The sequence below is a fragment of the Mycteria americana genome, chromosome 4 (assembly GCF_035582795.1).
Source record: "Mycteria americana isolate JAX WOST 10 ecotype Jacksonville Zoo and Gardens chromosome 4, USCA_MyAme_1.0, whole genome shotgun sequence".
Classification (NCBI taxonomy): domain Eukaryota; kingdom Metazoa; phylum Chordata; class Aves; order Ciconiiformes; family Ciconiidae; genus Mycteria; species Mycteria americana.
The window spans coordinates 65,340,001-65,365,276 of NC_134368.1; the positions used below are offsets into that span (position 1 = coordinate 65,340,001).

A 25,276-nucleotide genomic window follows, 5' to 3' on the forward strand; every position below is an offset into this window, starting at 1 on the left:
TAATTTTCTGCCAGTAGAACCAATTCTGAAAAGAATGCTTGTTTCTTCATATGTCTTTCTGTTTTCCCTTTGAAATAGACCTCTGAGGTCTATTTATCTGGGAAAAGTGAAATCAAATCTCAGTTACAAAATATGGTAACATCTTTACTCAACTCTGTTCTGAAGCTTCCACTACACAGTCATCCAACAAACAAGAGGCCAGCTACAATTTAAGTTTTTGTTACTAGGTTGAATTTCAAACAGGTTTCTGAAAGGAACGTAACTTCCAGCAGGAAAGCCTAACTTCCCATTTCATTTCAGTTTTGGAAGCACTCTAAAATAAGCTGGCATTTTGCTTAAAACAACAAAATATTTCCATATGAAACACACAAAGATTCAGCTACCAGGAAAACATGGTGCAGCCTGATACAGTGGATCAGTGACACAGCACTGACCACACAGCTAGAGAATGTGGGAGCTTCATAGTGAACAAATACGCTGCAGCCCAGCCCTCTCCCCACAGGGGGTGCAGTACAAAACCTCACCAGAAACCCCCTCAGCTCAGAAGTTAAGATTACAGTAACCTATTCCTAGCACCTATGTAAATAATTCACAGGCATAATGCCTACATGTGAGAAATAATGCTTACAGGTATTTTCAGACTATTATCCCCAAACAGATGCCACTGATAATGTAATTCCCTCTACTGTCATTGTTCAGTTTCTCTAGAAAAAACTCCACCTACTTTACTAAGCCCAACATTGTGGTATTTCTTTTCCATTATTTTCTTTACTGGTTCCTCCTCCTTGAAAGTAATGAAGCAAAATCCACGCCTCTTGTTAGTTTTGTTGTCCATTGGGAGCTCTATCGATTCAACCTGGTAGAAGACAGTGATTTTATCTTTTATCCTGCCATTCATGCCACTTAAAAATGTTTCTAACAGGTCATATTTGTTAAATGAAACTATTTAGACTTGAATACAATAACATGCCTCCTTTGTAGGGCTTTAACATTGCTAGAAACCATCACCATCAACATCACAAACATCACCTTCACTAGAAATAGTATTCATAATTGCGTAAAAGATTTGTTTCCCTCTAACTCGTAGTATCATTTGGCCATTCAGGAACTCATACAAAATATGGTGCACAAAGAATATTTTAGTTGTGCTGGATAAAACTGAAAGTCAAACTGAGCCTATTTAACTCAGTTAAGACTGAAATAACTAGGTGTTTCAAACCTTGAGCAGACCTAAACCTTCAAGTTTCATATGAAAAAGATGTCGCTTTGTGCAAGTGCATAGTTCTGTTCATCCACAACGCTGCTAAAATAGTATGTTAAATAGGACAAATTTTACACCTGACTACAAACACAGAGTAAAGTTCTACTTATATACAGCGCATGAGACTTCAGCCTAGGCAAATAGTAGTTAAAGTCTATAGTCCAGAGTGAACTGTCTGTATGGTAGTAAAATGGCAGGTATTTGACAACCGAATTCCCTGACAACAGAGTTGACAGGACCTGATGCTGGCAACATCTGAGAACTAACAGGGAAGCATCAGCTGTACCAAAAGCTGGCTTTGTATGAGCTTAAGGACTGCAGTGATACTTTGTTCATCTGCACCACCAAAAACTGGGGAGAGAAAGAGACAGAGACTACACAGTTGCACAGAATTTAGGCAAACCGTCTGAATCTATGCCACAGCAAATCAGCTGGGGTGGCTGAAGAGCATCTCACCCAACTGACCAAAGCAGCATGCTCAAAAACATTGCCTCCCACACCTGTCCCAGTCAAGACTGTCAGACATCCCATGAATCAGTTCCTGACTCTCTGACTTATCCCAGCTCCTCCTTCCATTAACCCAGTTTATGCACTCAAAGCTTGTAATTAATACCCTTATCATTAAAATTCTGACTACTAAGACACATGGAGCTACACTGGCCATTAAGCTTACAGTAGCACGTTGCATTTGGGGGCTGCTTTTTATTACTAAATTTGTGAAGACAGAACAAGTTCTACAAGTATAAGCAGTTTATTTCACCACATACCTCACCAAAACCTCCAAAATATTCCCTTATTTTCTCCTCAGGCGTATCTGGAGATAAACCCCCAACGAAAATCTTTTTAACGGGTTCTTTTGTTTTCATGGCTTTAGCTCTTTTTGGATCAATGACCTTTCCGTTCAGCTTGTGTTCTTTCTGGTCCATGACCTGTGGAAAATTAAAACACACTCTTACTTGCAGTTCAAGCTAAATGTTTCACTGATGTTTTGAGCAAAGCCAAGTTACTTTCTACTTAGTTTTTGTTAATGCGATTGCTTCAATTTCAATACTTTGACTATAGCAATAATTTGTTGCACAAAACCAAACAGTTCCATGATTTTGATCACTATCCACTGACACAGACAGTTCTGGCAAAGCCTTTCAAGAGTCACCCGGAGCCATGTATCACCCAAGGGAAGTAACAGCGTAACATTTCTCAGAAAGTACTCTACAATCCCATCCTCAAACTTCATGAAGTAAAGAATCTATACTTTAGAAATCACCAAAGGTCAATGAAGGTGAAAACTTTCCAGGGTGCAGTGTCAACAGCATCTTAGAAACGTCAACAACTAATTTTTGCTTGGATAAAGTCCAAGTCTATCAAAACCCCTGTCTCTACTCTAGGGGTTCACATCGCAGCTCTGGAATGCAAAGACTTGAAGTTCTTTGTAAATTGCTGCTCTCACAGTAGTAGGCACCAGGCATTTATATACAGTATTTTCAAAGTGTTCAAGTCCAGTGGCTTGCAGTACACTTGTCTGTTAAGTACCCAAAGCCATACTTTGGGAATCACTGCTGGTCCTGGCCACTGCATCACAAGTAAGACAGTTTAGGGAAAAAACATTTCAATAAGCATCTTAAATATATTGTATCCCAGAATCATGTTTAACAGATCACATACAAACAACTACACATACAATCACCTGAGTGCTGTATCTTTGCTACCTAAAATTGAACATGCTGTTTCATTACATTAATACTACCTTATCTACGCTCTCCGATTCTTTGAAGAGTACAAAGCCGAAGCCTCTCGATCGCCCAGTGATGGGATCTAACTTCAGAGTGCAGTCTACGACTTCACCAAATTTAGAGAAATAGTCCTTCAGATCTTTCTTTGTAGTGTCCCAGCTAAGGCCACCGATAAACATTTTCCTGTTAAGACAAGATGGTTAATCTGTTAATGTGTCTTATCCAAAATCCTGTACTGTCAAGCTTTATGAGCTCAGTTACCTGATGTAAGGAACAGCAGAATTTTATCAGTGATGCTACACACACAGGCCTGCACTTTTTGAGAACCTGCTTAAATGATCCTGGCCAAATTAGGTAAAGACATAAAAAGTACACAAAAGTTTTGCACCATCTTCTGCTGCAGTTGCTTACTCTGCTATCCCAAGAAACTACAAAGAGTGACAAAAAAATATTTTACTACTTCCTTGCACCCCCACCACTACTGACCCACCACAGGCTTAATTCCATTTAGCTATCTGTAGAGCCTCCACACAACTGCTTATGAAACAAACACAGGCAGAAAAGATTTATAAGGCAGTGCAGTTAAACAGAAGCATTTATGTACTAGTCTGGACTGGACATATACCAATATTAGTAAACTAAAACAAATAAAGTTTAGTCCAGTCCCCTTCCCCAGAAGGCAGTAAAAAAGCAAAGTATTGGATAGTCAAAACTTTCCTTTCCTCTTGAGAACATGATATAAAAACCTGGCATAATCCAATACAATCACAAGAACATCTTCCCAATATACTACCTACATGACCAGTGTTGCTGGGCAAGTGTGTACAGCAGATAACTCTGATGATGACTTGTATTTTCAAAAGCACACTGAAAGCTTGGACTCAAATCATGACCATCCCACCACATTAGTAAGCCACAAAAAAAAAAAAAAAAAGAAAAATCAAGAACCGCTCTGTCTTGAGAGGAAACACTTCATGATTTGCATCAACTAAAAATCAAGCCAATACACACACAAATGAAACATTCCTAGTTATTAAGCATAGGGCTTATGTACCCATTCAAAAGAGGATTTGATTTGAGATTATCTCTTCTAATAATGATAAAGAAGATTTTACAGCAGGCTCAAACAAAAAGTATGATCCATTACGATCTATAAAAATGCTTTCTACAAAGCTTTGTCCATTTTCACTGTACCAACTTGTTCCACAATCACACACACAGTTACCAGAAAACCTGAAAAGCTACTGTAGCACGTTTCCAAATCCTCCACTTTCCACACACAAATATTTCTGCAACTGTGTACAATCATGTTGTACTTCCCCAAGTCAAACTCTCTCAAATCAAAAGCTGCTCATGTGAACTAACTCTGTTGAATTAACCACACTCTTACAGAATTAACAAGAGCATTCAGCTTCTGACAAACATACCCAGCCTCCATACAGATGAGGGGGTTCAGGAGCTTCAGATGTTTCTATAAGAAGTCTTGAAGTCTATAAACAGGAGCACTGATTCCCCATCCCTTTATCTGCTTTTCCCATTAGTTCTAGATCTCTCTTCAACAAAGCACCAAAAGCCCTTTCTAGTGTGACATCTTACTGTCTTCAGGACCAATATGGCAAAAATGGTCCACACTGGTAAACCAGCAGCCTCATACCAGTGCGGACAGTAATTCAAAGGATGCTTTGTGTCCTTGTGTTCATCCATCAATAAGGTTCGTTCTTGTTTGTTTGTTGGGGTTTTTTTTAAGCAGCAAAACAGAACACACACAGAGAATGCAGCATTGTATTTCTGACACATGGAGGATAGAGAGAACTCTAGCAGTTACTACCAAACATACACTTGCTACATGACATACAAAACACCTGTTTTATAGTTATCAACAAACCATTAACATAAAAACCCTGTTTTATAGTTATTAACAATCAACGTTAACATACAAAACCCTGCTTTATATCACTAAGCACATGACAGACCAAGAACACGGTTTGAAACCAACAGCCCTCTGAAGGATTTTCTTCCCACCATGCAATAACTGCATCTGTTAATCCAGTTACAGAGCAGCAAAACATGACTGCTTCAGCTTGCCACTAGAGAAGTTGACAAAACTACTGCTCCACTGCAAAACTGAGGTTAGATAAGGCTACAACACAAACGTGAGCACAACAAACAATTAAGGTGCAATGTCACAGTGCTGTCAAAAGCTTGTAAAACCTGTACATTTTCCAAACCAGTTTGGCTGGTTTAAGTCACATCAGCACATACCATTTTCCAAAATAAGTTACCAGAAGTGTACTTCGAAAGGTTTCAAACTTCAGACTTAGCTAAACAGAGCACAGACATCACAACGACTAGTGGCTTTGGCCTTCCTCCAACAGGCTAGTCAGGAAGTTGCTTGGCAGCTGCCAACATGTGGATTTCTCAAGTCCGCAGTTCTCATGAAAGACATGTAAGGGTACAAGAACCTGCGCACCGTTTTTTTCCTGAAGATACCGTCTCTAATTCCTAATGCAAAGGAAACACCGATGTACCTGCATCCAACAGCTACCAAGGATGTGTTGTTTTCCCTCTACTACCAAGAGAGCTGTCAAAACACTTGGCTTCCTGTACAGCATTACCCATAAGAATTGACCTGTCAAAAAAACAATTGAACTAAACTACAAGTCAATGTATGCTACATGTAATCACTGCCCAATATCACTGCACCACTCAGTGACAACTTTTTCTAGGCTGTGTTGACTCAAAAGAAGACAGGCTTCCTCATGAAAACCCTTTAATAGGTGTGTATTCAAGGGCAAAAAGTAAAACAAATATGCAAACTGTAGAGGTACTTAAAGCCATTAAGAGCTGATGAGAAGTAACAAAAACATTCTAAGTTTTCACTAACCCTAAACAAAACACTCAAAAAAGGTTCCTGTTTTCTCTCCCTGCTTTCAGCAACATCCCAAGTTATTACAGAAGGAGGAAGACACTCAGGAAGGTCTAACAGCAAGTTCCTTTATCCTGTTTATTTTCTGCCTTGATCAAAAACAGACCAGCAGCTTGAGTTTCTTATTAGCCTGACATGAGACAGCATACAGCAGTAGCCTATCTTGTAACCGAATTTATTATACATGAACTTCACCTACTATATGAAAGTGCACTGCCCCACGCCAAGCATCAGGCAGTAACCCTTAGAAAATTAAAAGCTACCTTCATTCCTAAGCTGTCACCTAAAGCAATCTTTCTCACAGCAAGTTTCATGCGGTGAGGAGGAATGGTTTGGGGCGGGGATTAAGTCAAGGTGCCTCATGCCTCTTACTAACACGCAACTGACATACCATTTACGTTTGCAACATAGGGTAACACTAAGTGATTGCAACCCGAGCATTCAGCTACATTGAGTTACAGTCCTTAACACATGCACTGCACATTAACTTTTAGACAAAGAGATCCTAAAAAAAAAAGAAAAGTTTGTAGTTTGGCACACATCACACCAATGTACACCTCGGGACCAGTCACCGCCAATTGCCGTGGGATTTGGGTTGACAGGGGCATGACACTTTCCCCACTTGACAGCAGCATTTGGAACTCTGTGACATCACCGCTCCCGCTAATTTCGAAACCGACCCAGAGCACGGTATCACGCCCGACTCCCTGCAATGCCGAAGAGCAAACCGGCTACCGACCCGGCTGCACTTCCCAAGAGCACGCCAGGCTCCCGGGTCGCATTTAGGTTTGCAGCCTCCAGGTGAGCCACCAGCTACCGCCCGAGCGGCTCCGCTCCAGGGCGAGCAGCGTCCCGGGCCCCGCCGCCGCTGCAGGAGCGCAGGCCGACTCGCCGCGGTCACTGTCGCGCCGCAGGGGCTTCTCCCCCGCTCCGCACACCCCGGTGCTCCCGGCAAGCAGGAAGGCGGAGGCCCCCGAACGGCGCCGCCTGCATGAGCCCCGCCGGCGGCCCGCCCCCGCCGGCCCGGCCCGGTACGTGACGTCGCCACGGCGCCAAGTAAACAAACACGGAGGCAAGTAGGGCCGCACGAGATCAGGCCGAGCCAAGGGGCGCCGGACCCCTCCGCCCGCCCCAGCAGGACGCCGCCAAGGAGACAAAAGCCGCGGGGCGCCCGCGCCGCCCCCGCCGCTCACCCCTCGTCCTCCTCGTTCTTGCTGGCGTCGATCTTGGCTCCCTCCGACTCGATCCCGACGCCGCCGCCGCCTCCCCCGTCGGCACCCCCCGCCCCAGCCCCCGCCAGCCCCTCAGGCTGCTCCGCCGGCTCCGCCGAGCTGCCTCCAGCGCCCGTCGCCGCCGAGTCCATGGCGAACTGCTGCTCCGACATAGCGCCGCTGCAGCTGACCCGCGCCGGCCAGCCGGCGACCGCCCGCCGCCCCCGGCCCCGCTGCCGCTTCCCCGCCGAGGCCCCCGGCCCCACTCCCGGCCCCGGCGACGGCACGAGCGCACCGAGCCCTCCTCCTTTCGCTCGCTTTTTTTAATGGCGCCACCACCGACCCAACCTAAAATGGCGGACGGAAGGAGCGCGGCGGGCGCGGTCACGTGATACCTCCACCCTGGGAGACGCGCATCCCTGGAGCCGTCAGTTGGTGACCGTTGGCCGTGAGCGCCGCGCTGCTCGTCGGGCGGCCTGCCGCCAACCGCAGCGCTTTTGGGGTTTTCGGGTGGCCGCTGCGGAGCAGGGCATAGGGCGAGCGGCAGCTCGTCGTGAGGCCGGGCGGGCCGCTCTCCAACCGGCAGGTGCCAGGCACCTGCCCGACGAAGCTCTCTGAGCCTTGCAGGGACCCGAGCCTGCAGGGCCGGCCTGCACTGGGCTGCTGGGCATCTCGCAACCTGTGGACACGCGCTGGAACATCCAGTGCCTCAACGTACCGAAATGAAGCTTTTACGACTTTTTGGGCCGCAAAAGTAAAGCAGTGCTTGCAGCCACCCGGAGGCACTGCTGGTAAGGAAAGCTTCCGCATCCAGCTGCGCTCTGGAAAAGCTGGGGGTACAAAGTTACATACCCCTGTGGCTTTTCCCAGCAGCCATGTGCCATTTCTTTAGTTTGTAGCCAGTGATGTGAGCAAGTCTTCTCTCAACCAACCTAATTGCTAAGATGACAGGAACCTCCCTGGATCTAGCAACTGCTTAACCCATAGCAGTTATGGTATGCAGCTCTTCTGTATGACAGGAGAACAAAAAATACCCAGCTGCCTGAGAGAAATAAACACTGAAATTATGGTTTGGAAACTTTTAAAGAAACTTCTACCCAGCTACTCCCTTTAAAACTTTGTAAGATCAGTCTGCCCTGTGAATTGGCTACTCACATTTCACTTTACTCTTCTAACAAGCAAGGTTTATTTTTGATGCATGACTAGATACTTGTGCTGAGAAAAAAAAACTTAAGGCAGACTGCTGCAATCCTTTGACCTCAGGCAGAATGTGTATGCTCACTTACCCATCCCAGCTGTTCTTCTATTCAGAAAAGCTGGTTAAAACAGTTTCCCTTCTCCAGAAATCATTTGTTCAGGCTTTTGTTATGTTGCTTGCTAGTACACACAAGATGGGAAACCCATTTTCTGGTCCAGTTGAGAAGAGTCCAGTACAGGATCTAACTTGAAGGAATAGATCCCAACTTGTACAGAAATTAGTTGCTGACCCTAAAGTTCAAGAACTTGTAATTTCCTACTTGGAATTGCAATAGACAGGGAGCAATTGCTCTAGGGAAATAATTAAGTTATAGCCGTGAGCACTCTAGAACCTACATGCTTGAAAAACCTTGAAAGGTATTACAGATCTCACCCTCCAACCCCTCAAGTACTGCTGAGCTATCAACATAAAGGTGCTGCTGTAGTTCTAGATCCCTCCCTTGAGATGTATGGAATTGGTAGTATTGTGCCACAGACCACTCTATTCCCTGCAGCTGGCAAGAGACAACTCTGCCATCTTCCACAGTGATGCTAACTCAAGGCACTATGGTGCTATCTTAAGACAGGTCAGGAAAAGGAGTGGGTTGTACTGACCTCTATACACAACAACCTTGTCTTGAGCAATTTATGATCTCCAGAAAGGTACCTGCCCTTCTATACAAGTAAAAGTATAGTTATACCACTGTAAGCTCACAGCCACCAGCAAGACTATACATTCACTTAAGTAAGCATTTATTAGAGAATCCTTTAACATGAAATTATACAAATAAAGTTTGTATAAACACAAGTCCACATTATGTCATAACATGAATGGGGAAAAAGAAAGTAAAAACCATAAAACCAGTCAGCCGCTATGTACAGTTGGACACAGTTGTGTCGTACACTAAGTCTTTTACAAAATAGTCATTTCCTCTCACGAAGACCACCCTCCATTCACTCACGATGTGCTGCAAGATGGCTTTGTTGCAGTATCTCTACCTAAAAATCAAGACAAAATGTATGTCAGATCTGTGCAAGTTACTACAAGAATCGTTAAAAGGTCCATTTTCATGAACTGCTTTAAGTCTTCTATATATTCCTTTCTTCACTGTTAAAGATCATATGCATATTTATTAAGGTAACACAAGAGGTTTTGTTACCCATCAGTAATTTATCTTCCCAAATATAGCCATTCAGCCCATTTAGGAAGCTGTTCCAGAACAACACACATCTGAGTTAGATTATTAATCAGGCTCTGGATCAATTTTTTTTCCAATGGAAACACTGCCAAAAAGGTTTCTGATTATTTGTTTATCCATCTAAATGACTCCTGTGCAAACACAAGTCAGGTCGATTTAGTTCAGTCTACGTGCATATGATCTTTAATGTTTTTCCAGATTTAAAAGTTCGTTTTGGTTTGCAGATTTCACTATTAGCTATAAAAAGAAAAAAGCAAGCATTAAATCTTAAAGAATGCACACTTAAAATGAGGTTCCACAATTGAAATACAACACTAAACAGAAGACCAAATGATTAAGCTGTAAAGGCATTTATGTACTTTAACTCCTGTAAAAAACCATTTAAGTTAAAGACACTTAATCTCCAAAAAGATTAAAAAAAGAAGCCAAAGTCTGAAGTTTTCCACTTTAATCTTTACGCTGGTACATGAAGTTGGAAGAGACCATACCACAGGACAGCGTTTTCTGGTGTATGCCTTGCGCTCTGCCTGCAACGTGCGACCCCAGAGATAGACGTGGTCAGGGTGACACACGGCCTGCAATGAAGTTCCCGCTGGCGGGTACAAACAAGGTATAATGTCAGAGTTAGAAGACAACATTCTTGTTTTCCTTAAGTTGTACCCATTTCAGTACTTTACCTGTTAATACTTCTAATAAGTTTAATTATTCCTCTAGACCACCTGGTACACAACGCAAAACAGAAAAACTCTTATGTTTTTCTGAAGTACTAAAGAAGATAAAGTCACATTTTTACAAAGTTAAAGATCTATAGACACTGTAGGCAAAGCTGGTTTAAAAAAAAAGTATTTTTTTAAGTTAACAAAAGCTTAATTAAGGGACAAGTCATGCTATGCAAGTTTTACTCTTCATTTGTCTATTGATCTTTAAATTAGATTAGACATACTCAGAGTGGACCTTGCACTCATGTACACACCTGTTTCCTCAAGTACTAGGTACTGCTTTAGTACGGCTGGTAGTTGTTTTGGTGATTGCCGCCACCACGGGATGCCTTTCCGTATGTGCTTTGTTGACCTGTAGATGACATGGGGGGAAAAAAACACCCAACCCAGAAGCATTAAGATTAACATCCAACACTGTGAAGGAGATTGTTCCCATACAGTACACCAACAGGGCTATTCTTTTAAAGCGATGTATTATGAGTAAGAGGTGTTACAGAACAAGTTACTAAAGAGGCCCCTGTTTAAAGATGCATGCTATTATTATCTGGAATTAGGTCAAAACCACTTACCACTGTAGTCTGTGTATCCCGGCCCATATCCGTAATTGGGATAGTTGTACCCAGAGTAGTCATATCCTCCATAGCCACTGTAGCTTTGATCACTGTAAGCGCTATTGTAGTTTCCATATCCTTGATCATAGTAGTTATTAAATCCTTGATTCCAGTTTTGTCCCTGACCTGAAACAAAGTATAGCATTTGTAAGTCACAGAACTTATTATTTCACTCCTCTCTTATGCCACTTCATCTAACTTTCTATGACAATATTTCTATGCCAGAGCTATTACCCAGAAGAATCCTCTTACCTTCCCAAGAACCCAAGAAAAATAATTTTCTAAAAATAATTGAGGCATCTCATTTGGATATGAGAAATGGGTCATAAGATTTTATCACCCACAACATTAAGAGAAAGACAGCAAGTAGTCCTGCTCATAGAACAGCCAGGAAAAACAAAACAACACAACAGTGAAGGCATGCACTACAGCAGCTCCTGCTGTCTTCCTTTAACTTCCATTTTGGATCATTGAACACCAAGTTCAATGGAACATTGGCCTGAACACCAAGTTATACCACAGGATCAGCTTTGCTGCATTGTGTTGGTTGTGACTGCTTGACTTAAGACTGAGATGCGTTAACTTGTAATGTAACAGCTGACTGCTTATCTGTTTGCAAGGTGTAGCAAAGTGACTGTCTACCTCTTTAGCAAAAAGCTCACCGTTTCTTGCCCATGAGCCAACTAAGAGTGTATCTCTTCATGTGAAAGAATAACTGCACTATCCATTTAGCTATGCTGTCAACTACGGGTATACAAAAGCACCCTACATCCAGCTTGAGACTTCACCACTTGAATGCGAGCAGAGCAAGAAGAGATTCTTAAGCTTCCACAAGCAATCACAACCACCAAAATACCATTTACTAACAGGCTGCTTTCCACATTCAATTTAAACACAAGACCTGCATGCAGCCCGAAACCTGGAATATCTACAAACACCTTAGTGTTTGGTACAGACACTTAAGCATTTACATTAATTTCAACATCCAAAACACTCACCCCGTCCACGCCCCCTTCCACCTCCTCGTCCACCAGCCGCATTGCTTTTTCCTCCTTTCTGCTGCTGCTGCTGCTGCTGCCTGTATACCTCTTTGGGCTGTGCTACTTTGATCTCACACTGTAAAGACAGAAATTCTTTAACTCATCAAGAATTTCAAGACCATTTTGTGAGTTGCTTTCAGGGAAGCCTACAGAGATGGTCTATTTCACATGCTAAGAACAAGAGCTTCCATACCTTGCCTGAACCAATTTGATGGTATCTGCTTTCTAGTAACTTCTTTACTGGCTCTTCATCTGTGTACGTGATAAAACAGAAGCCCCTCCTTTCATTTGTCTTTGTGTCCATGGGAAGCTCAATGTTTTCAATCTGAAATCAAAAGTACATATCAATAACGCATGAAATCTGTAAGCAACTTCCTATGCTACCAGAACCATTCGGCAGTCCAATGTCTATGCTGACTGCTTTTGACAGCTATAAATCAGCCCATCACAACACTATGGACTTATTAACATGCACAGTTTCAACAATCCCTAGTTTTATGTAAGCCTGAGCCAGCTCTCCTCACAAATTCTTCTGTCTTAAGACAGAGGCAACACTGCACTTGAAAACCAGACCTGTTCTTATAGGCCATTATACTATACCTCGCCAAAAGCACCAAAGTACTCCTTAATCTGTTCTTCAGATGTATCTGGACTCAGCCCACCAACAAACACTTTTTTTGGTGGCTCCTTCCCTTTTAGGGCTTTTGCCCTTTTAGGATCTATTAACTTCCCATCCAGTTTGTGTTCCTTCAGTTCCAACACCTAAGAAGCACACAAGAAAACAGTCTCAGATCACTACAGTGACACGAGCAGGCTTTATGCCATCAATCCACAAGAAATCCACTCACCTTCTCCACGCTGGCAGCATCCTTGAAGAGCACGAACCCAAACCCCCTCGACCTCCCAGTGACCGGGTCTGTTTTAATTGTACAATCTACAACCTCGCCAAACCGAGAGAGATACTCCGTCAAGTCTTTCTTGCTGGTGTCCCAGCTGAGGCCTCCAATAAACATTTTCCTGAAACGCAAGAAGTACATACGAATTACTTTTATACACACACATACCTGGGTGCAAATGCACGCATGCAGCACGGAGCAAGCCTGCTCGTGGCTGCCGCAAGCCAAAGGCGATCAGGAAGCCACGGCCACCCGGCTCGGCTTGCAGGGCATGACAGCCGCGCCCGCTGCGCCAGGACGCAGGGGCAGCACCGGGGGAACCGCAGCAGCTGTTCCAGCCCGGCCTCACCGTTACACATGGGCCGGGTCTGCGCGTCCCTCCCGCCCCAAGCCCGCCACCAGCGCACGTCCCTATAAGCTGCCGGTGACGTCACTCCCCCTGATTGGCAGCCCCCCCTCCCCGCCCCACGGAAACTAGGTCACCAGGCTGGGACACAAAGGCGGGTGCGGCCATTGGCGTAGGGAGGGGGAGGCCCCGCCCCCCCAGCACCCGAGCCGCCCCACCCCCACTCTCCCCTCCCAGCCCAAGAGGGCGGGTGAGGGAGATGGAGGTGCGACCCCCCCCGGCCCTACCCGTCGTCCTGCTGGTTCTTGCTCGCGTTGATCTTGGAGCCCTCGGCGAACTCCTCCGGGCCGCCGCTCATCTCGGTCGTGTCCTCCATGACGGGGCGAGGGCGGCGGGGCTGCTCAGGCGAGCGGCGGAGACCTGCGCGGGCAAGAAAATGGCTGCGGAAGAGATCCGGGCACCGCCTGCGCCGCCCTTATATACCCGCGCCGGCAGCCAATCAGCGCCGCCCTCTCGCCCAGCGCCGCAGCGCTCCTGGCGGCTTCCGGCGACGCTGCAGCATCCGTCCGCGGCCGGGCTCCCCGGGCCCTGCCCGGCCGCGGCGCCGGTACAGCCGTGCCCTGCCGCGGGGCCCGGAGTGCGGCGTACAGCTGCCATCCTCGCCCGCCTCGCCCTTCCGCGTGCTCAGTGCTCCGCGCGCCCTTCCTGCCGCGGGCCTTGGGGCGAGGCAGGGGTCGCTGCCCTGGGCGGGGACGGGGGACGGGGAACCGGGACAGGCGGGCTCCGGCGCTAAGGGCGGGTAACGCGCAACCTAGAAACCTCGTTCAGGAGGCGGTGGGGCGGGGCGGGCGCTCGGGGGGCGGGTACAGGCGGGCGGGGCACTCCCCGCCGCCGAGGTCCCACCGTCGCCGCACTCCGCCGCACTCGCCTCCCGCGATCCGCGGCGGCCCGGCCCGGCCCGGCCCGGCCCTCCGCGCAGCCGCAGCGCGGAGCCCTGCCGCGGCCGCCGCCGCCGCGCTCCCCCGGTGCGCTCTACGCCCCACGTGCTGCTTCCGCCGCCATGGGCGTGCTGCCGGTGCCGGCGGAGGTGCGCGCCATCCTGCTGGACATCGAGGGCACCACCACCCCCATTGCCTTCGTCCAGGTGAGAGCCGGCGGGGCGGGCGACAGCGGCTTCCCCACGTGGCCGGGAGCCCCGTTGGCACCGCCGGGGGCCTCCGTTAGCATTGCTGTTATTATCATGATCCTCCCCCAGCCCTGGCAGCCGAGGGGGCCACGCTGCGCCGGCCAGAGTTCTGTGACTGCAAGTCCCCTTTGCTGGCACGGCGCCCCTGCGGGGAGGAAGCGCCTCTCCTGGGGCTGCAGCCCTGCGGAGGGCAGGCCTGAGTTTCCTCCAGAAGTGTAAAACCGTGACACATTTTCTTTGTTTTTCTGAATAATGCTCACGAGAAAATACGTCTCATTTATACCAATCACCTGCCTCTTTTGTGGGCAGGGGAACAGGGAACATTCAGATCCAGGACAGTTCAGTAAATTATTTTTTTCATGGATATAGGGTAGTTGGATTGCTCTCAGCCTCATTTAGGAAAAGCCCTTGAGCATCACTGTTGCTCAGATGGCTGGAGCTGCGGCATGGTACCCGAGTTTGCAGAGAGCCTGAAGTGGTACAGTGGTACAGATGCCTCTGTGTCACCAGAAGTGTATGCCCTTCCTCCAGCATGCACAGGACCAGTACATGGGGAGGGTAGCACATCAAGTGTATATGAGGAGGATTGTACTAACAGCAAATATGTATGAGTGGCTTCCCTTGCCTAGGAGAAGGCTTAAGACTATTGAAAATGTTGGTTTAGGTGCAGAAGCCAGGGGACCGGGAGGTATGTGAGGTCCAGCAGGAGGCATCTGGACAAGCGCTGTAAATATGCTGTTAAAAATTTGCAGTTCTCCAACAGCTGTGGGTCCCTCCTCTCTGAGAGGTTTTGGTCCCTAACCAGGCTTGTGTGCTTCGCAGGAGGGAGCAATTTGCTTGTATTTAAGACACCGAACGGAATCATCCCTGCTCCTGCCATTAACCTGTATTTCTCCATGAGACATTACAGCTTTTGGTGGATCTTTTTTGCCAGTAGTTTACGAAGGTGCTTTGTGACCCACATGATGTGGGGAGGGGTGAAGACTCTTGCCAGGCTTGCTAGGTGTTTCTGCTAACACAGTTTAACAGATTAACAACATGACCTACATCTTTCCTGTCCATTTTCTTCCAGTGCTCCTGAAGAAACTTCAGGTCTAGATGGCATTACAGCTGCCTCCCTCCCCTCGATATCTTTCAATTTAAACAGTTTGAACAGCTCAGAATTCTTACTAAATATCTAACAGAGCAACGAAGTTGGTTATATCCACCTTGAATCCATTTTGCTGTCGTGCAAATAACGTGCAGTACACCTGAGACGGTTTCCTACCCAAAGTCTTTCTGTTGCAGGGAGGCCAAATGAGTTATGGTTCTCAATAAAACTCAGTTTGCTGGAAATCCTGAAAATGCTTGAAACAAGTTATTTCACTTGGACTTTCAGTTAACCTCCATAATTTCTATTTCCTTCTAAAAGGTCCACTGCTGGTTCTGCAGGCATTTTATTCTTTGATATTAAAGGATTTTATTTAATCCTTTCTTTAGTGTTAGAATTATTGAATATGCAAAGTAAGGAAATAGAATGAGCTAGTTGATGGGTGAATTAAGGAAATATACCAGAAAAGAAAATATTTGGTGGCCCCTGGTTAGAGGTCACCACGTTTTCTCTTTTGCTGGGTCCACCCTGGCAGAGAAAAGTAGATGGCAGGGGAGAGATGTAATTTGATAAAGTACATCCCTGGGATTTGCCAGATCTCCTGTAAAAGAGCAGATTGTCACTGAACTTTGTGACAGTTTGCATGGACATTGAGAGGAAAATTGACCCTGGTCACTTGAAATCCTACAAGCGCTAATTACAGCATGTTACGTGGGTGTCTACCAACAGTAAAAATACCACCCTTTCTATACTGGGTTTAACATTGCTGTGAGCAGTTACGAAGGCTTAGGAGAGCTGTCGAGCTGCGTTTGCTGATGGCTGTTTCTCCATCCTGCCAAGCTGTGTTGGGGCAGCCACATCTGGGGCTGGATGTCGCCAAGGAGCCCAGCTGTCTGGCAGTGCAGTGGGGTGATAGTGTCCATCTCCCTGGCATGCACAGGAGATGGACAGAGCAATGGGAGCTGTGCACAGGCAGGCTTGGGTCTCCTGCTAGCTAAGATAAAAGAGAAGCGGGTGAAGTTATAAATGTCAGTAACAGCCCCAGTTAAACCTATCAAGAGTTTGCAGCTGCCGACTTTTGCTGAAATCTGAAGTCTCGGAGATGCACTTTTGGAACCTGTTTGGAAGTTTTTCTTTGCCAGCACAAGAGCACGAAAGACTGCTTTTGGAAAGCAGTTGGGACCTTTTGACATCTGAGTTGTAAGGGAAGTTAAACCAAGTCAGCTGGTCGGTTGCATTTCGCAGTGGATACTCTTTAATTTCCTCCATGATTTAAAAGGTAGTTTGAAAGCAACTAAGCTCAAATAAAAGAAATGAGAGAGTAACAGGGAGTATTACAAGGCTGTTGATTTCCCTAGACAAGTTTGTGGTAATTTTCTAGGTATTTAAGAGATTTTCCTTTCCCCTAAATTTACATTGTTTTTAAAATATACAATGTGGAAAATGCAATATTTGAGTAATAGAAAATCCTGCAGTTCTGCCATCACATCATGTTTTCAGGACCACCATTTTCTTAATTCAGTAACAACTTAAAGGTGTCATGCAGTGAGGAGAAAAATATCACTGGCCATTTTTTGAGCAGAGATGAGCTCAGGTTAGCTTCCTCACGTCTCCTCCCCATCCCAAATTTTTCCCAGTTAAGAAAAGTTCAGTTCTATACCTGACAGAAGGAGCTCCCTGCCCTTCCCCTTGTCCTGAGGCTTTTTCCGCACCCAGAGGTGACATCGTGGCGGCTGCTTATGGCTTCTTAGTTGTGAAACACCACTAATGAGAGCAATTTGTAATTATTTCTGGTTGCCCTTGGGATCTCCATGAAGGTTTATAATTCTCCTGTGGCACTTTTCCCTACCCCCGTTTCATTTCATTTGCAAGACTGTCCTATGGAGCTCAGTGTCACTGGACTAGAGTTTTCTTTTTAAAAAGGTCCTCCAGCTCTGGTGAGAATTTCAGATGTGTTTTCAGAACAACCTTCGTTAGGACAAGCGCCCCATTAAAAATAGAGTATAATTTGTCAGTTAAGAGTACATACACAGTCAGCCTTGTGCTCCTCAGCTGATGGGAACTTGGGGTTATGTCTGCCATTTGAGACATTTTTCGGCAAGCCCAGGAAACGTTATCACCCACCTTTCCATCCTGTGATTTAAAAGTTGCAGCTACATAAGCATTTATGCAAGAAATCCACCTGCATTAATCTTGGCCCAAGGTTGGCTCTGGCCTGTGACCAGGTAGACACCCAGGTAGAAATCAGGCAGTTTCACAAGCTGCAGTACTGTAGAAGAAGCCTGAGCAGGGAAGATGACCATACACACCAGCATGTGCAATCAGTTGCTTTAAAAGCAAGTCAGCCTTACCTCTGCCAGGTTAAAGGAGCTGCCTGTTTTTCTTGTGTGCTGCCAGGAGACCTTGTTCCCTTACATCAAAGACAATGTGAAGGAGTATCTGCGCACTCACTGGGAGGAGGAGGAGTGCCAGCGGGATGTCGGACTTCTGAGGAAACAGGTTAAGTAACAGAGCTACACTGTATCTCTCCGGGTTTTCATGGCATGCCTGAGACTTCAGGTCACCCAAACTCCCCCAGTCACCCAACATGAGCCCATACCTCTCTTTGCTCCCCACAGAGGCTGGTTGCCTTGATGGGCTGATTCTCCCCCATCCAAAGGTTGAGTTGTGCTCGGGGAAGGGCTGGTAGGCAGCAGCTCGCCTTGGTCTTCACGGCCCCTGAGTGGGCGTTGAACCACGGGTTTTCAGCTTTGTGCCTGCACTATGCCCTTCTCTTGCTGAATCCACCGCCTGTGGCTTCCAGGCACTTGTTTGGGAAGAAGCATGCAGGGATGGCAGAGTACTTGTCCTGGACAAGGCAGCGTATCGTGCCTCTGTACAGGGACACGGCATCAATTTGAGACCTGTGCCTGCCTGAAGCCAACAGATGCATTTGCTTCTTTGCCTTAATTTCAGTAATTAAATACTTAAGCAAGTGTAATTTTCATTAGAGTATTTACAATACGGCTACAGTAGTGCTAATTGTTGGGTTTGGAAAGTACAATCCAAGCAACTGTTTCTAGACACTACTGAAGTTTGAACTTCCCATTGAGAAAAGCAATCAAACAATGTTGTAACCCTTCATGTGAAGAGCAGTTCAAGCTGTGTCCTGCACAGAGGTGTGTTGATGCAGGTATTAGACCCCTTTCATAAACTGAGATGTTACTGCTCCACTTCTTCCCTCACCTCTTTTTATCATGGATGATTTCTAGGCTCAGGAGGACTCCAGCTTGGATGGGGCTGTGCCGATCCCTTTGGAGACTGGAAGTGGGGAAGAGGAGCTGGAACAGGTCATCCAGGCGGTCGTAGACAATGTGCACTGGCAGATGTCTCTGGACAGGAAGACCACAGCACTGAAGCAGCTGCAGGGTCACATGTGGAGGGCAGCCTATGCAACGGGGCATGTCAAAGGAGAGTGAGTAATTGTTTGCCCCTTTCCCTGGGGCAGGTATGGGATGGATCTTTCCCAGATGTCTGTTAGCAGAATAGCTGCATAAGCTATTCCTGGAAACAGCCCCACGTACAAATGCAAATAGGATCACTACCTTGGTGGGGAAGCCAATACATTTACATTCAGTCATGGCTTAAGCCAGGGCACTGCTGTCGTGGAACCAGCAGCAGACACTTAATTTCAAACTTGATCATGGAGTGAAACACAAATCCATTAAGCTTAATCTTTGAATCTGGGGAACCAAAAGCTTACAGTAACCTCAGGACTGACCAAGTTGTCTCAGTCCCCACTGGGAAGATGACAAGTGAGTGAGAGTGTTTCTCCTTAAGGAATAATTGGCAGCCACATGCTGGGGAACAGCCAGTTCTCCAGCCACCTGGGCAGGGTCTGTAAAGGAGATGGGGTCTGAGAAACAGAACAAGGTAATGGAGGCATGACACGGGGTGATTCTGCTCACATGACCAACAGAACATTCATCTGGGACAACCATCTTTGGCATTAAACATTCAGAAAATGTCTCAGTATTTCTCTACAGAGATTTCTTGGTACACGAAGAGACTGAGGCACAAGTTTGAACTTCTTACAGTTCTCCATCTTGCATTTTTTATCCCTGAATTGCACTCACATTTTGGAACAAGCCTAAACAATCTGGGGCTGCAGGTTCAGGTCCTTTCAGTTGTTTCCTCCTGCTTTGTCTCTTACCTGAGCGTTTCCTGCCTTTCCACTTCTTTTTTTCTTCAGGCTCCTCTTTATGTTTCAGCCACAGCACAAGTGTGCATAAGTAGGGACAACTGGAGTTAAGCCTGATCTTCTTATTTAGGTCGAGAGATACTTGGTTAAACTGCATTTCAAGTTCCTAAGGAGATAAAACAAACCCTTAAGTTTACAAAGTGTTTTGCCAAAGGAAGAATGAGGAAGAAGAAAAAGAGCTCACAGAAAAATGTAAACACCCACCAGAGAAAGCAACAAAACCCAAAAGCAAGTGAAGAGGGTCAGCCATCCTGTTGGTTTTCTTTTTAAAAACAGGGCTAATTGTCTTATAACGGCCCAAAAACTGTGGAGCTAGCCTTGCTGCTTGGCAGCATCCAAGAAGTGAGATCTCTAAAGTCTTCCCGTCGCCCAACTGTATCTGGCACATCAGTATCTGAAATCCAGGCACTGAACTCAGCACATGAAAAAATGAGGGTGGCTGGGAGTTTCAGCAGGTGCCGTACAACCTCAAAATATTTTCAGCTGACACCAGAGACATTTAATAAATAAATATTAAGAAACGCAGAAAAAAGTGAACTTTTTTGTTTTTAAATACATAACATAACAAGGCCCTGAGCAGATGGCCAAGAAACTGGAGATGAAGAAAGGGCCAGCTGATTGCTACAAGTCTGCAAAACTTAGTGCAACACTCCTTTTGCATCTATTTGGAGTCCTCTTCAGGCATTCAAGTGCTCAGATCCCCTTTTTGGGGCAGTACCTTTGGGCCTTGGCCCAAGTGGCCACACAGAGCTGTGCAGTGCAGGTGGGAAGGCTGCGATTTGGACTAGGATGAAAATGCTGGACATCATGTCTCCTTCAGCTCCTCTGTGCATCCTTCTGCCATATCAAACTCAAAACCCCTCCCTGCCCTTCCAAGGCTGTTTGTGGTCTTTCCTTATCAACCATCACATGTATTATTGAGGGACTTATTGTCAGTCTCACTTTGTCCATCTTGGGCATCCTCTAGCCTTCAGTTTCTCCCCAGTATGTGGGTCATCGTGTAAATGTCCTTTGCATACAAAGAGCTTTTACATACATGTAAGTGCAGCACTGGAGAGGTCTCGTGGTATAAATGAGAAAGGTATGAGGGAACTGACAGACATGTCCATTAGCAGTTATGCAGCAGTTGCCCTGGCTTTGGTCCTCCTTCCCTGTCTCACAGGTTTGCTCCCTGCTGCTGGGCTTCTCTTCGGGTGGCTACTACGCGGGAGTTAGACAGAGCTCATATTTTGAGACTCGTCGGCCCATTGGTAGACTGATATCTTGCCTTCCCAGCACTCTGCAAGGCCAGAAGAATAAGGGGAGGGATGCTGCTGCCTAGTAGACGGGAGCTGGTTCACTCTCTGCAGTGCAGTTAAGCCAGGGACACATCTGGCCCATGAGTAGTACTGTACAACCTGACTGAGTCGCTGAATAGAGGAACTCTGACCTCAGTCCCTTAGGAGACACTCCTTTCCTGAGTTATTATCTGGCTTCAAACAGTTCGTACAGTGCTGCTCATTTAGCTCCTGCAGTTGCAACTTCCTCTCAGCTCCTCCCTACACATGATCAGAGCCTGAACCTGTGGGATGAGTTTGCCCCATATGGATACAGCTTACGGCCATAGCTCTTACCGACAGGGAAGCCTTTGTAGCTTGCAAGGCAGGTGGGATTCAGGATGCAAAAGCCTGTCTTCTCTGGCTGCCCCCCTCATTTCTCCCTCGCAGAGAAAAGCAGCGGGATGCCATTTTCCCCAACTTTCTTCCCCTCTCGAAAGTGAAGGGGCTGGAGAAACTCCTGCCAAATGTCTGAAATAGCTCATCAGAGCTGCTGTCTGCATAGCAGTCAATGAGCTGCTCAGTTGGCTGGAGCTAAGAATATATCACCTGCTGCTGAAATAGACTCCCCAGTTGCAGAAGCCCTGAGCAGATTGGGAATGGAGTCCCCTTGCAAACTAATGGGACAGTTGTCACAGTGCCTGGCTAAAGGTGTCCCCCCAAACTTCTGGGTTTGCCCTTACCTGCTGCCCTGTTTTGCTCCAGAATCTTCGAGGACGTGGTTCCAGCTATCCGGAAGTGGCGGGAAGCAGGGATGAAGGTCTATATCTACTCCTCGGGCAGCATTGAAGCCCAGAAGCTTCTGTTTGGATACTCTACAGAAGGTGATATCCTAGAGGTAGATAACCTTATCACCTTCCTTACAGCTTCTCCCTCAGCAGACCACTTCCCTCCCACAACTGCCCTTGCCGAAATGCTTCATGAATAGAGTTTGGAACAGGAAGGTGGGGCAGTGGGTTTGACCTCCGGGAGTTAAGCTCAGCCAGTTGAGTATGCTAGCATGGCTGCATTGGACCCCTGTTACTGTGGTAGAAAGGAAAGGGGATGTCTCAGGAGCAAGGTTTAGCCCTGCTCTTCAGGTGGCACTCAGCAACTGTCTTTGCTTTTCTCTCTCTTTCAGCTCTTTGATGGTCACTTTGATACCAAAATAGGCCCCAAGGTAGAAAGTGAGAGCTACAGAAGGATTGCCGCCAGTATTGGGTGCGCCACCAACAACATCCTTTTCCTGACAGACGTCCCTCGAGGTAGGTGGTCTGCCAGTCCTGCTAGCTCTTGCCTGTGTGAGGGGGCAGGTGCTTTTTAAATGCATGCTGCTGACTTGTCACAAGCACCCCAGAAATGCTGCAGACCACCTTGCTTTGGTAGCATCCCCCTGGCTGCTGCCATGCTCCTTCTTTACACATCCAGGCTCTCACACAGCAGTTGGATACCCTGAGCAGCGCTGCAATGAGGGTAAATAGGTCAGGTAGAAAACCTGCCCTTGCACCAGCAAGCAAGGAGACACTGTTAAAGCAGAGTGGAGTGTTTGCTGAAGCAGCTGGTGAGCCCCATTTACAAAGAGTGTCAGTGGTTTTCGTGACCCGTGCTTGGAGGGACAGATGATGTCTGCTGTGTTGCTAAGTGGCACGTGCTGTGGCTGGTTCTTTGTGCCACTTACTGTTAGGCTGTGTTCAGCAGCAGGAAAACATTGCTCCTGGTCACCAAGACTTGACCACTGGAAAGCCAGGCTTGGGAAGCTAATTTAATTTCCTGCCTTTGCTGGAAATGTCTTTCTGGCAGAAATGGCACTGGATTGTGATCTCAGTCTAAGCCAGCTCAGTCCCCAGGAGTTAGCCCTTACCTCCTCCCCAGCCCTGGCAGCAGAGCTGGTGGGAGCTTGCAGTTATCTCCTTTTCCCTGTGTTGTCTTTCTGTGGCCTCTTGCTGTGCTCAGGGAGCGAAGGAAGCTTGTGAGAAGTGACTCCTGGGGGGGGTGGTGTTCAACTCACTAACAGCACAGCTTGACCACAGCCCAGCTTCTTCATGACAGGGATCGAGCTGCCAGTGTGTGCTTCCTGCACGATGCCTTGGACAGCTGGGAGAGGGGAGGAGATGGTGAGGCAGCCAGCTCCCATCCACTCATGTTACACAGCAGCTACAGTCATCCACAGCAGGTCTGCCAGGAGCTGGTCCCTCTCTAGAGCCCTGCAGCGCCATGTGCACATGCTTCTCTCTCAGTCTCAACCTTTAAAAGCACTTCAGTGTTTTGGGGCATCTTCAAGCCTTAAAGATCTTCATGTGGAGAGGTCGGTAAGTACATCTCATCTCCATTCTCCCCACCTCTGTTTGTTTCAGAAGCCAACGCGGCCGAGGAAGCAGATACTCACGTAGCTGTGGTGATCAGACCAGGCAACGCAGGACTGACGGACGATGAGAAGTCATATTACAGCCTCATCTCATCTTTCACCGAACTTTTCCTGCCTTCCTCCACTTAGGGAAAGCAGTGTGTGCACAGAAGACTGTGTTTCACCTGAATTGTCCTTGTGTAATGTTAGGTAATTTTGTCCATAATCAGAATTTAAAACCAAACCCACATCATGTCTTGGACCCGTGACTAGTGCAGGCAGGTATGGATGGAGAGTATGGTGTGGGGTCCCTTGTGCAGTAGGACAGAGGCCTGCAGCAGCCAGCTGGAGCTGGGAACAGGGTGAGGAGCAGCACCCATGACCCCTGCTGTTCCTCCCCTTTCCCAGCAAGCAGTTAGCTCAGGGGATGCTTCCTTCAGACTCACCCATTGAAATTTGGTGCTGAGACGCCCCACCACAATCTCTGTCATTTTTAGAAACAGCCTGCAAACAAGGTGTATGTCTCCCTGTCCCAGAGGGACCTTCAGGGACCGTGAGGGGATATGAACATCTCCCTGCAGACAGGGTTGCTGGCTAAGTCAAAACTTTCAAAGTTAGGGGGGTTAGGATGCCCAAAGGAAAATGCCAAATGTGGCCTATAATACAGTAGGTTTGGGCTGCCAAAGAAACAGCCTGCCCTTGCTGCAGACAAGCTCTTTAGAACAGGAACAACTTACATCTTGGCTATATCCACAGCAGGTCTAGGTACAAAACAGTACAACTTGCATGTGGAAGCTGCTTAGAGCTACACAGCCAGCCTACCAGAATGAAGTAGACTATATATAAATACAGCTTTAAAAATTAAATTCTGGACCCACCTCACTGCTGCATCATGGTGCTGGGCTATGGGATCCAACTGGCTGAACACCAAAGTCAGCTTGACCATGTTTCTGAGGTGTCTCCCTTAGCACTAACCTGTGGAGCTCCTTCTCAGTAGCCAACATCACCCTGTCACATGTTCATAGCACTGGTCAGCTGTGAGCAAAGCTTGACAAACAACTGCTCCTGAGGGACACATCCTGCTGCATTTAATGAGAATTAAAACCCTGACCTTTTCACCCACCCTAATTAAATTGTGCCAATTTACGGTCATGGAGCTTTTCGTAATGTAGTAAATAAAAACACAACTTTGCTTTCATTGTGTTCCCTCCATCCCAGTATTTAGCCTTCCTGTCTATCACCAGGGATCTGAGCACCTAAAGGCAAATCTCTTTTTTTAACCTGTGAACACTTTGTTTTCCTGCTTTCGCCCTCCCTGGTCCTTTCTTTAAGGCAGACAACCCTGTCCTGACAAGGAAGCTGTATTACCTCCCTCACCATCTTATGATTTCAGTAGGGGCTCAGTAGGGGTGTGGGAGTGAGAGCCATAGCTAGGTTATACCTAGTAATAGTGGAGGCAGAGGCAGTTTGAAACCCCAGTTCCCTGCTGCTGGCACTTCATGCATGGGTGCACTTGCTACTTATTTCTGCACAGCTGCACTTGAGCTTGCCCTCAGGGCCGGACGAAATAGAATACTAATGTGCATGTTGCCTTCCTGAGCTCTGATCTACACCTACAGCTGTCCCTGTTGAGGGAGACTGCTGTGTAGAGAACAAGCAAGACACAGGCATTTTGGGAGGAAACCACATCATGCCAGCATTGCCCTTCTAAAACTTTGATGGTAGCAGGTAAGGGTGTGAGGCAGCTAGTCTGGATGCCTTTCTGGGCTGTGTAATGAGTGTGATTCTCCTCCTAGAAAGAGCGTGCTAATTAGGACTGTTACAAGAAGTGTATCTGCATGGCTGAATAGTCCCTGGCTTCTTTAAGTGTTAATTTTAATCATGACACTGTAAATACTCACCTTTTGTTTTGCCTTTGCCATCAGAAAGCTATGCATGGGGTAGGG

The 25,276-nt window shown here is 46.8% G+C and overlaps 3 protein-coding genes across 8 annotated transcripts in view; 1 reads left to right on the plus strand and 2 right to left on the minus strand.

Moving 5' to 3' along the window:
- The window catches only part of HNRNPD (heterogeneous nuclear ribonucleoprotein D), a 10,476-nt gene extending 3,011 nt beyond the window's left edge, over window positions 1-7,465 (minus strand). For 2 of the 3 annotated variants that reach the window (XR_012775588.1, XM_075500814.1), the window contains exons 1-4: window positions 7,111-7,465; window positions 3,006-3,174; window positions 2,029-2,190; window positions 725-856 (exon numbers count right to left, since the gene is read on the minus strand). Coding sequence is in view for 2 of the 3 variants with exons in the window: in XM_075500814.1 (XP_075356929.1) it covers window positions 725-856; window positions 2,029-2,190; window positions 3,006-3,174; window positions 7,111-7,301 (654 nt within the window). In the remaining variant the exon portion in view is untranslated. Of the gene's footprint in view, window positions 1-724; window positions 857-2,028; window positions 2,191-3,005; window positions 3,175-3,788; window positions 3,807-7,110 lie in introns of those variants that run through there. The other variant, XM_075500815.1, reaches the window with a different exon arrangement.
- Window positions 7,466-9,100: 1,635 nt separating this feature from the next.
- Window positions 9,101-13,665, minus strand: HNRNPDL (heterogeneous nuclear ribonucleoprotein D like). 3 transcript variants are annotated; one of them, XR_012775589.1, is made up of 9 exons: window positions 13,463-13,656; window positions 12,782-12,950; window positions 12,534-12,695; window positions 12,127-12,258; window positions 11,892-12,009; window positions 10,852-11,019; window positions 10,537-10,634; window positions 10,052-10,155; window positions 9,101-9,363 (listed from the first exon to the last, which is right to left on the minus strand). XR_012775589.1 is itself a non-coding variant. In XM_075500817.1 (8 exons), exons 1-7 carry the CDS (start codon window positions 13,549-13,551, stop codon window positions 10,564-10,566), a joined length of 909 nt encoding a protein of 302 aa, XP_075356932.1. In that variant the 5' UTR covers window positions 13,552-13,652; the 3' UTR covers window positions 9,101-9,363; window positions 10,537-10,563. The 3 variants fall into 3 exon arrangements, 2 of the variants coding, with proteins under 2 accessions (XP_075356932.1, XP_075356933.1); XM_075500817.1 differs by lacking the exon at window positions 10,052-10,155 and having other exon boundaries at window positions 13,463-13,652; XM_075500818.1 differs by lacking the exons at window positions 10,052-10,155; window positions 10,537-10,634 and having other exon boundaries at window positions 13,463-13,665.
- Window positions 13,666-14,109: 444 nt separating this feature from the next.
- ENOPH1 (enolase-phosphatase 1) lies at window positions 14,110-23,512 on the plus strand. Of its 2 annotated transcripts, XM_075500819.1 has the most exons (7): window positions 14,110-14,319; window positions 17,849-17,950; window positions 18,703-18,905; window positions 21,713-21,845; window positions 22,128-22,251; window positions 23,036-23,159; window positions 23,341-23,512. In XM_075500819.1, the coding sequence occupies exons 1-7, from the start codon at window positions 14,236-14,238 to the stop codon at window positions 23,417-23,419; spliced, it is 849 nt and encodes a 282-aa protein (XP_075356934.1). In that variant the 5' UTR covers window positions 14,110-14,235; the 3' UTR covers window positions 23,420-23,512. The 2 variants fall into 2 exon arrangements, with proteins under 2 accessions (XP_075356934.1, XP_075356935.1); XM_075500820.1 differs by lacking the exon at window positions 23,036-23,159 and having other exon boundaries at window positions 14,113-14,319.
- Window positions 23,513-25,276: the final 1,764 nt, after the last annotated feature.

Coding starts and splice junctions, on each gene's coding strand:
- ENOPH1 (XM_075500819.1), top strand. CDS start 14,236: ATGGGCGTGCTGCCGGTGCCGGCGGAGGTGCGCGCCATCCTGCTGGAC. Junction 18,906..21,712: donor ACGGGGCATGTCAAAGGAGA/GTGAGTAATTGT, acceptor GTTTTGCTCCAG/AATCTTCGAGGACGTGGTTC. Junction 22,252..23,035: donor CCTGACAGACGTCCCTCGAG/GTAGGTGGTCTG, acceptor TCTTCATGACAG/GGATCGAGCTGCCAGTGTGT.
- HNRNPDL (XM_075500817.1), bottom strand. CDS start 13,551: ATGGAGGACACGACCGAGATGAGCGGCGGCCCGGAGGAGTTCGCCGAG. Junction 11,020..11,891: donor TGGAAGGGGGCGTGGACGGG/GTGAGTGTTTTG, acceptor ACTTTGTTTCAG/GTCAGGGACAAAACTGGAAT. Junction 10,635..10,851: donor GGGATACACAGACTACAGTG/GTAAGTGGTTTT, acceptor TGTCATCTACAG/GTCAACAAAGCACATACGGA.